The sequence below is a fragment of the Lethenteron reissneri genome, chromosome 60 (assembly GCF_015708825.2).
Source record: "Lethenteron reissneri isolate LAM-NWPU_2019-01 chromosome 60, ASM1570882v1, whole genome shotgun sequence".
NCBI classification, from domain to species: domain Eukaryota; kingdom Metazoa; phylum Chordata; class Hyperoartia; order Petromyzontiformes; family Petromyzontidae; genus Lethenteron; species Lethenteron reissneri.
The window spans coordinates 2,256,038-2,266,838 of NC_083838.1; the positions used below are offsets into that span (position 1 = coordinate 2,256,038).

The 10,801-nt window shown below is 56.4% G+C and overlaps 1 protein-coding gene across 1 annotated transcript; it reads left to right on the forward strand.

Annotated features, from left to right (window-relative positions):
- Positions 1 to 114: 114 nt before the first annotated feature.
- Positions 115 to 10,526, forward strand: LOC133357931 (cadherin-2-like). The gene is made up of 11 exons (XM_061576120.1): positions 115 to 286; positions 1,246 to 1,431; positions 2,876 to 3,034; positions 3,576 to 3,670; positions 3,999 to 4,141; positions 4,530 to 4,775; positions 6,317 to 6,559; positions 7,940 to 8,070; positions 8,909 to 9,025; positions 9,285 to 9,358; positions 10,447 to 10,526. The coding sequence occupies exons 1-11, from the start codon at positions 164 to 166 to the stop codon at positions 10,451 to 10,453; spliced, it is 1,524 nt and encodes a 507-aa protein (XP_061432104.1). The 5' UTR covers positions 115 to 163; the 3' UTR covers positions 10,454 to 10,526.
- The last annotated feature ends 275 nt before the right edge of the window (positions 10,527 to 10,801 follow it).

A 10,801-nucleotide genomic window follows, 5' to 3' on the forward strand; every position in this document is an offset into this window, starting at 1 on the left:
TCCAAATGGCCCTTGGCAGAAAAAAAAAGCTTCCCCACCCCTGGAGTAGACCCACACCACCACCACCACCACCCGCCCCGCCATCGATTGCCCTAGACAAACACCGCATGGTTTGACGGCCCATGCTGTGGTGCGACTTGCCGCCCGCAGCTGCAAGAGAACGATGACCTTCGTGGTGAAGGCCAGGGACTTGCAGGGAGCGCCGCTTTGCCTCTCCGCCACGGCCACGGCCACCGTCCGCCTCAACGACATCAACGACAACTGGCCCGTCTTCGATGCCACCATGGTGAGTGGGTGTGGGGGGGGGTGGGGTGGGTGGGAGGACTGGGGTGGGGTGGGATAAGGCACTATGTTAATTATTTTAACATAAAAGCTGCATAGCTCATTTGGGGCCTTACTTTGGCTGCTGCATCTCCTTAATATTAAAATTCCTTCCCTTTATTACTGCTAACCCCACTTCCTCCCTTTGTTGCTGCTAATCCTACATAATGCACGGGCATAATATGACTTTGAGACCCCGCCCACCTCCTACGCATTTCACAAGTAGTGACTAATCCCATATCTGCATTTCCCATAAATATGCTAAATTCCTCTGTTGATATGCTAATTCCTTTGTCAAGGCACCCTTCCTCCTCTAACCCAGCTTAAATGTACGCTGCCAAACTTGGTGGTGTTCATTCAGACGCTGTCTTTCCGACATACATGTTCTTCACCTGAGGACGGCTGCTTGCGTTGTGGCTGAAACATCGTGAGAATTGTATTTTATAATTTTGTATTTTTATTATTTTATTATTTCCCTTCTACGTGACTTTACCGAAAGAACCAAGAAGACAAAATAAACACTTGATAGTTTTTAGGCATCGTGCCGTGAGAAACGGCGTCGCGGCTGCCAACGCTCGTCCGCCACCTTGGGGTTGGGCGTGAAGGCCGGAGGCTCGTCCTCGTTGGTGACGCTGATCTCCACGGTAGCCGTGCGCTCCGTCTCCGAGGAGGGCCCCACGAACGACGAACGGCACCTTCGTTGGCCACGGCGACGAGCAGCGTGTAGCGTTCCTTCATCTCGAAGTCCAGCGGTTGGCGGGGGGGGGGGGGCCGCACGAGTTTAATTAGTTCTCGACTTCTTGAGACGTTATTCCCACTTCCCGCATCGTCATTGAGATTTCCCGCATTGCCTTTCCCGCATCGTCTTCCCCACTTCCTGCAAACCTCTAACCGCCCCCCCTCCCCCCCGTTGGCCATCACCAGGTTGTAGGGAAGGTGATGGAGAACAAGCGAGACGTGACGGTGGCCGGGCTCTCCGTGAAGGACCGGGACCAGTCGGGTTCGCCCAACTGGCGCGCCGTCTACCGCATCGTGGCCGGCGACGAGCAGGCCCAGTTCACCGTGCGCTCTGTGCCGGAAACCAACGGCGGAGCCGTCACGGTGGTCAAGGTGCGTAGCCCCCCCCCAGCGACGATGATTACTTAATAATACGCTTCCAGGCTGCGCTGAGTCTATTAAGTAACACACGACACGTATTGCAATTCCTTACAGGTGAGTCACATGCTAAGTGGCCGATTACTGATTTCCTCCGCCTCTGATCTCAAATCCTGATGGGGTGCTCAAAGAAGTGGGAATGTATAGCAGCAGAGAAATACTCTTGAACGCCAGATGACGTTGATTCTTAATTGTGGAGGGGAATAAAGCACCGCCGGAGGATCTAGAGAAAAATACATGAGACGCAAACTCACAAATATACAAGCAAGCGTCAAGGTCGGGATTGAACCCACGACATCCTGTATAATAGGTGAGATAGTTAACATCTCCTAGCCACCGTGATGATGATGATGAGAGAGACACCGCAAACTCCAAATATACAGCAGCAGGTGTCAGGGTCAGGATTGAACCCACAGCATCCTGTATACTAGGCGAGATGGTTAACATCTCCTAGCCACCGCCGCGTCTCTTGAGTTTCTTGTGAGGTTGAACAAAATCAACTTGAAACATAAACTCGCTCACTCCACTGTTTACACACGAACCCACCATCTCACTCACCATGTCACTCGCCCACGCACTCATTCACTCCCCCGCTCACCTGCTCACCCGCTCATGCACTCACTCTCGCAAACGGGACTCTGTCCTGGTCTCTTAAGTTCTCACTTTGTTGAACAAAATAAACTTGAGTCTTATACTCACTCACCGTTTCACCCAATCATTTGCCCACTCACCCTCCATCTCACTCATCCACTCATTCACCCACTCAATAATGCACTCACTCACCCACCTAGCTCCTCAAAGACAAAGATCCCCAACGCATCCAGACCTGTGGGGCAGGGGGCTGCTAGCTGGTAGCACCTTTGAAGGTTCATACGGCGCAACCGACGAGTGGGTGGGCGGTCGGCACCCATGCCTGGCCGCCTTTGTCTCCCCAGTGCCGATGTTCACACACGACCGCACCGGCCACTCACAGCTGTCCTCGCATCCACGTCGAGCAGTGATTAGATGCGTGGCGGCAGTTCAGGTTTGAGACTACGCGAAGCATCTTCCGGACAGCATCCGGTGGAAGTGACAGTGACAGGAAGTGGGAATGACGTTGCAGGAAGTGGCAATCACTATGCAGGAAGTGAGGATGACGTTGCAGGAAGTGGGGATGACGATGTAGGAAGTGAGGATGACGTTGCAGGAAGTGGGGATGACGATGCAGGAAGTGGGAATGACGTTGCAGGAAGTGGGATAGACGTTGCAGGAAGTGGGAATGACGTTGCAGGAAGTGGGGATGACGATGCAGGAAGTGGGGATGACGATACAGGAAGTGGGAGTGACGATACAGGAAGTGGGAGTGACGATGAGGGAAATCGGAACGAATTAAACTCGTGCTGCCCCCTCCTCCCCACAGCCGCTGGACTTCGAGATAAAGGAACGCTACACGCTGGTCATCGCCGTGGCCAACGAGGTGCCGTTCGTGGGGCCCTCCTCGGAGACGGAGCGCACGGCCACCGTGGAGATCAGCGTGACCAACGAGGACGAGCCTCCGGCCTTCACCCCCAACCCCAAGGTTCAAGTTCATTTATTTCAAGTTCATTTATTAGGTATAGCCGTTTCTCATGGCGAACTATAAATTATTTATTTTTAATCTTACCAGGTAAGGCCCCAACTGAGCCGAATAGCTTTTTTTCAGACGCCACACTGGCCACCACAACTGATAGATCAACGAAGTGGCTTGTGATCTTGTGGAAATGTACGGCAGCCAAACAAACGCGCCATATTGGTTCTAAACGTGGAGGGGAAAAAAAAACGGGAGGATCCGGAGAACAATCCGCATGATCACGGGGAGAAAGACACGCAAACTCTAAATACACAGCAGGCATCAGGGTCGGGATCGAACCCACGACCTCCTGCATACCAGGCCAGGTAGTTAACATCTCCTAGCCACCTTGATGATGATGAGAGAGAGACACGCAAACTCTAAATATACAGCGGGTATCAGGGTCGGGATCGAACCCACGACCTCCTGCATACCAGGCGAGGAAGTTGACACATCGCCATCTGTGGTGCCCCAACATCTGAAACCCAAACCATGACCTCGGGCCTTTCAGGAAATCTACATCGAGGAGCAGAACCCGCCGGGAAAGCAGCTGGACAAGCTTGTGGCGCGCGACCCGGACTTGGCCCAGCAGGGGCTGCCCCTCAGGTAACTAAACAGCTACGTAAACACGCACACACGTGACTCTTGCAGCAAGTGCTGCTAGCAAGCAGCAGCTGCTATGAAGGCCGGCACAGCACACGAGGGGGAGACAAAGGCGGCCGGGCGTGGTGCTGGCCACCCACCCACCCCGCCATGCGCTGCTCGCCGGCCCGAGCTAAGTCGGTACACAAGGAGGTTGCCCCGCGATAGGTCAAAACCGCGAGCGGTAAGCCGTGCGGTATTCAAGCGTCTCCCGCTATGGACGGGCGTAGATCTCTCTTTCGCGCCGTACGTAGCCGACCGCGCTGATCGGAGGTGCCATCGCCGCGCGCAGGTACCAGATCGCGAGCGACCCGGCGCACTGGGTGAGCGTGGAGCCAGCGACGGGCGTCCTCACCGCCACGGCGAGCATGGACCGCGAGTCGCCCTTCGTCAAGAACGGCACCTACACCGTGACCGTGCTCGCCATCCAGGACGGTGCGGAGCCCGGCGTTGTCTTTGTCTCTCGCTGTGTGTCTCTGTCTCTCGCCGTGTGTCTCTGTCTCTCACTGTGTGTCTCTGTCTCTCACCGTGTGTCTCACTCTGTCAACTCGCTGTGTCGTGCAGGGCACTCACCACTTTGTCACCGCTACCCGCTGTATTCCTCGCACGCACGCGCACACACATCCGGATCTCAACATGTGCACACATGTCGTGCCAAAGGGATGTAATGGATAGCTCGCCGCACTTGCAATCGCGAGGTTGTGGGTCGACCTCGGACGAGACCCAGGGACCGGTGCAGATAACCGTCCACCGGTGTTAGCCGTTAGCCGCGCTAACGCCGCGACCGCCGCCACCCCCACCGCCTTCCCCGTGCGCACCACAGGCAGCCCGCCCAGTACGGGCACGTCCACCGTGAACATCTACCTGAAGGACCTGAACGACAACGCGCCGGTGGTGTCGGTGCCGGGCAGCGCCCATGCGTGCCTCCCCGAGGACGCGTCCTCGCCCACCGCGCCGGTGGTGCTCAGGGCCACCGACGCCGACGCCGTCCCCAACGGCGCTCCCTTCACCTTCGAGCTGCTCAACGACCCCGCGGGCACCGTGGACCGCTGGGACCTGCGGAAGAACGGCAAGGCGCCCTCACCCCCCCCCCCCCCCGCGGCACCGCACGGCACAACGCCCTGCAGCAGTCTACAGCACCGCACAGCAATGCACTGCACCTAGCAGCACTTGGACAGCAACGCATAGCACCTTCCTGCATTGCACAGCACCACGAAGCGACGCAATGCACGGCACGGGGCAGCAAAGTCCAGTACTGACATGCGCAGCACGAAGCAGCAAAGGAAAGCAACGCACTGCACAGCACAGCAATGCATTGTGCAGTAGTGCGAAGCAACGCACAGCAACGCACAGCACCACACAGCAATGCACAGCACCCACACGGAACAGCAACAGCAATTGACAGCACAGCATCGAGCAGCACCGCACGGCATGGCGCGGTGATGGGAGCGTCTTGCATGGCATGGGCGGCAGAGTGACGGCACGGTGACGACACAGTGACGACACCTGTGCCTCCTCGTAGCAACAAGGTACCTGAGTTCGGTTCCCAACTGAGGGCCCTTGTTCTGTGAGTGGAGTGTGCACGTGTCTCTGTCTCTCTGTCTCTCTCCACGTGGTCGCGTGGATTTTTCTCCGGGTCCCTCCGGTTTCCCCCACCATATTTAGAATCGACGTCCTCATGCGTTTTGAGTATTTGGCTGCTTTACACTTCCCCGTGCTGATGATGATGATGAGCCACTTCGTTGAGCTATCATTTGTGGGCAGGTCGTTTCTGAAAAACTGTTACGTAGCTCGGTGGGCCTTACCTGGTCAAATACAAATTGTTAGTGATAGACTGACGGGAATCGTCATTTGTCTGCGTTACGTGGAACACGTGAATTCGCACACACACAACACGTGTACACATGCAGAACACGCGTACATACACACATACAATACGTATACACATGCAGAACACACGTACACGCACACACACAACACGTGTACACATGCAGAACACGTGTACACGCACACAACACGTGTACAATCACACACACTGAAAACGTGTACAAGCACACACAACACGTGTACACACAACACCTGTACACACAACACGTGTACACACACACAACACGTGTACACACAACACGTGTACACGCACACACGCGTACATGCACACAACACATGTACTGCGCACGCACACAACACGTATACACGCACACACACTGAACACGTGTACAAACACACAACACGTGTACACACAACACGTGTACACACAACACGTGTACACACAACACGTGTACACACACACAACACGTGTACACACAACACGTGTACACGCACACACAACACGTGTACTGCGCACACACACAACACGTGTACATGCACACACAACACGTGCACACACAACACGTGCACACACAACACGCAGACAGCTTCACCGACTCAACGCCCCGGGGCCACGCGGCAAGCCGCTAGGCCGCACCGTAGGCCCGAGTCGACCTTCGCGCTTCCCGGACGCGGCTCGAACGGCAAGCGACGTGACACACCGGGGCGGGCGAACGATCGTCACCACCATGACCCCCACCGTGACCCCTCACCGTGACCGCCCCCACCCCGCGGCACTGACAGGAACCGACTCAGCGGTGCTCGCCCTCAAGACGGCCATGCTGTCGCCTGGCTACTACAACTTGTCGGTGCTGGTGCGCGACCAGCAAGGCCTGGGCGAGCCGCGGCGCGTGCCGATCCGCGTGTGCCGCTGCGGGGGCCTCCTGCAGGGCTCGGCTTGCTCCGGCGACTCGGTCGGCGGCATCGGCCTGGGCTGGGATGCCCTCGCCGCCATCCTCTTCTCCGTGTTCGCGATGCTGCTGTTCGGTGAGACGGACACTTCTCCCTCTCGCTTCTCCCCTCCCGCTCGCCGGAAGCCGACTCCCGCTGCGGCGCACGGAGAGCGGTCGTCGTCACAACGATGACGACCTGCAGCTTCCCCTCCTCCCGACTTTTAAACCCCCCCCCCCCCGCCCGCCATCACCGCTCCTAGCCCTGCATCATCATCCTGCTACTGCTGCTACTCCCTGCCTCGGCTACGACCAGGCCAAACCCTATCACTATCACCTATCACTACCCCTATCAATATCACTACCCCTATCACTATCACTACCCCTATCAATATCACTACCCTTATCACTATCACCACCCCAATCACTATCACTACCCCTATCAATATCACTACCCTTATCACTATCACCTATCACTACCCCTATCACTATCACTACCCTTATCACTATCACCTATCACTACCCCTATCAATATCACTACCCTTATCACTATCACTACCCCTATCACTCTCTATACCCCATTATCCATATCACTATCACTCGCCCCTCTCACTATCACCACCCTATCACATCACTACCCCAACCCCTATCACCACCCCTGCTTTGTGTGCCGTGTGTAATGGGCGCGACCTCTACAGCGACGCCTTCGTTTCGGCAACCGGAAGCAAAATGCAGCTCGGCCAGCACCGGACGGACGCGGTCGCATCTTGCGGTAACCCCGTCGCGACGACCTGCCGCCGTGGTTGTGCGACACGCGCCACAGTTTGCTAATGGTTTTTATTTTATTTGTCAGACGTCCCGTAGAGTGATGTAGTAGGGAGTCGCAATAGTCGAGCCGCGTCGAAGTGGAGCCTGCGCGGCGTGAGAGCCGCGTGGGATTGGGCGGCACGCTGCGCCGTGGCACGGGCGGCGGGAAGGACACGCTTTTGGCAGCCAAGGAAAGCGGGAACGCTGGAACAATGCTGGAACGTTTGGCATGTGTCCGAAGGGAACGTCCGCCGGCGGAGATGGATCGATGAACCCAGCTCGCGTGCGGTTGCTGGGTGGGACCGTTGCTTCACTGAACCGTGGCAGGCGGTGATAGCTTGCGGGGGGGGGGGGGGGGAGCAGGCCTTCATCCAGCAGTGGATTGACGATGGCTGATGACGACGACGATTACGAATCGCTAAACTGCCTCGTGCCATTTTCTTTATTCATTTTAGATTTTGCTTAATTGTCGTGGTGGTTTTCACATGCTTGGCAGTGGCTGTGTATGGGATTTGGCCCTCTGATATATGATTTAACGTTACAGCGTTGTGGGATCCTATGAGCGTGAATGACGCCATATAAAATTACAGTATTATTATTACCGCGCTAAATCATTCACGCTCTTCCTCCATCTCCGCCCCCCCCCCCCCACTCCCACGCCTTCCACTAGGGCTGCTGTGCTGCCTCTTCTGCCGCTCCCAGAAGCCCCGGCTGCTACACCTGGATGACTTCGGCGGCATGAACGCCGGCCTCAGCTCCCTGGTCAAATACAACGAGGAGGGCGGCAAGGAGCACGACAAGGTCACTACGACGATGACGACGATGATGATGATGACGTTGATGATGATGACGTTGACGACGGAGATGGCGATGACGACGGTGGCGACGATGATGACGACGATGATGATGTTGACGAGGACGACGGAGACGAAAATGATGACGATGATGATGATGACGACGATGACGACGATGATGTTGACGACCATGAGTTGTGTCCGATTAAAGCCGCCCTCCCACGCGCATGGCTTTGTGGCAGCCTCGGTACCAAGAATTTAAATCAACGTGATAATGTCGTCGGACCGGGGAAAAAGGGGTTAAGGTCGCGTCGCGTTCTCAGCGCGTTTGATCGGGGTGCCCCCCGGTGGCAGCTGTCCCTGTGCATCTCGAGGTAGCCTCGGTCGCAGCCGACCTGCGAGCGGGCGTGTCGGTTTGGAGCCTCCGGGCGGGGGGGGGGCGATGATTTTCTGCCGTGCGGCGAGCACGCGCGCTGTCGTTTGGTGTACGACAGCCTGTGGAGCGTTGGAGTCGAGTCTCTGAGGTCACGGGGGGCCTCTGGGGAACAACCCTTGACCCGATAGGCAGCAGCGGCTTTCTGTGAGAAGGGTCAACGTTGCCGCGTTGCGTCAAGGCCCCGGGTCATTCCCGGGGCGATCCCCAGGTTCACCGCCTAACAGAGCAGATGGAGAACAGCGCAGGAACTCGGACAGACGGTTTACCATCGTCCCCTCCCTCCCCTCCCTCCCTCCCTCCCTACCCACCCTCCCCTCCCTCCTTCCCCCTCCTCCCTCTCCTCCTCCCCCCTCCTCCCTCTCCTCCTCCCCTCCCTCCCTCGCTTCGGCCGTCCGTCCGTCTCCTGCAGGTGGTGCCGATGTTCACGGAGGCCGACGTGGAGGCGACGACTCCCGGGGTCCACAAGGGCCGCCTAGAGTTAATGGACGACGGCTCGGTCAACGGGGACAGCGGTCACACCAACTCGGTGAGGTCGCCGCACTGCACCCCACCACCACCCCCCCGCCCCGCTCCCCCACCCCCTCCCCCACCCGACCTCGATGATGAAGACGACGATGACGATAACGATGATGATCACGATAATGACAGTGATGACGACGAAAATGATGATGATGGCAATGATCATGGCGACAATGATGAAGACGATGATGAAGACGACGATGATGAGGATGATGGCGACGACGATGATGATGATGATGGCGACGATGATGATGTTCTGCTTTCAGGGCCGGTGGAGTAACAACGGCTGGGCTGAGACGACCGAGACGATTACCACGACGAAGGTTAAACAACACGCGAGGTGGGCACACCCTAGCGTCACAAACACCCCTAGCGTCACAAACACTCCTAGTGCCACATCCACCCTTAGTGTCGCATCCACCCCTAGCGTCACAAACGCCCCTAGCGTCACATCCACCCCTAACATCACAAACACCCCTAGCGTCACAAATACTCCTAGCGTCACATCCACCCCTAGCGTCACATCCACCCCTAGCGTCACAAACACCCCTAGCGTCACAAATACTCCTAGCGTCACATCCACCCCTAGCGTCACATCCACCCCTAGCGTCACAAACACCCCTAGCGTCACAAATACTCCTAGCGCCACATCCACCCCTAGCGTCACATCCACCCCTAGCATCACAAACACCCCTAGCGTCACAAATACTCCTAGCGTCACAAACACTCCTAGCGTCACATCCACCCCTAGCGTCACAAACACCCCTAGCATCACAAACACCCCTAGCGTCACAAACACCCCTAGCGTCACATCCACTCCTAGCATCACAAATACTCCTAGCGTCACAAACACCCCTAGCGTCGCATCCACTCCTAGCGTCACATCCACTCCTAGCGCCACATCCACCCCTAGCGTCACAAACATCCCTAGCTTCACAAATGCCACGGGCAAGGACTCACCGCTCCCCCGAGTGTTGCAGCAGGATCCGTACCTCGCATCTCCGAATGTTCCCGAATTTCGCACCACCGTACGTAGCCCACCGTGCTAATCGGAGGTGCGGCCGGGGTGGGAATACCTAAAGCAGTTCTAAAGAATCTTCTTGGTTCTTTCGATAAAGTCACGTAGAATGGAAATAATAAAATAATAAAAATTTAACATAATAAAATAATTCTCACGACGTTTCGGCCACAACGCAAGCAGCCGTCCTCAGATGAAGAACAGGTCTGTCAGAAAGACAGTTCTAAAGAAATTACTTTTCAATCTCGATTTAAAAGTGTCGTAGCTCCCAGTGGCTTCCTAATGTCGGAAGGAAGAGCGTTCCAGACGGCCGCGCAAGCACGCCTGAAATCGCCGCCGTTGCCGTTCGACGGCGAGCCAAAAAAGCCGCCGCGTGAAAACCTTCGCTCCGTTGGTCCGTTTCTCAACAGGATGTAAATAACTGAAAACGAATGGAGGAAGGAACGAGCGAGGAGAGAGGAGAGCGGGGGGTGGTGGGTGGGCTGGGGGTGGCGGGTGGGCGGGGGTGGTGGGGGTCTGGTGACTACGAAGCCAAGGATCAAGAACGTCGACCGAAGATTCCAGTTCGTTGTTTAGAAGCTCGTGGGTTTCGGGATTTTAAAGCGGGTCTCTCTGGGGGAGAACAGCGAGTTGTTGTAACGCGACGCGCGTTCCTCTCGTTACTCTCGTATGGCAGCGCGGGAACGTTCTTCCCTCTTGTGTGTCGAGTATCAATTGAAGAAGAATAAGAAAGTTGATCTCAGAGGTAGATCTGTGATATCCACT

Bases quoted from the DNA above. Each gene is read 5' to 3' on its own strand.
- LOC133357931 (XM_061576120.1), top strand. From the start codon at position 164: ATGACCTTCGTGGTGAAGGCCAGGGACTTGCAGGGAGCGCCGCTTTGC. The intron at 4,776-6,316 runs GCAAGGCGCCCT...CGGCACTGACAG, and splicing joins CTGGGACCTGCGGAAGAACG to GAACCGACTCAGCGGTGCTC. The intron at 9,026-9,284 runs GTGAGGTCGCCG...TTCTGCTTTCAG, and splicing joins ACAGCGGTCACACCAACTCG to GGCCGGTGGAGTAACAACGG.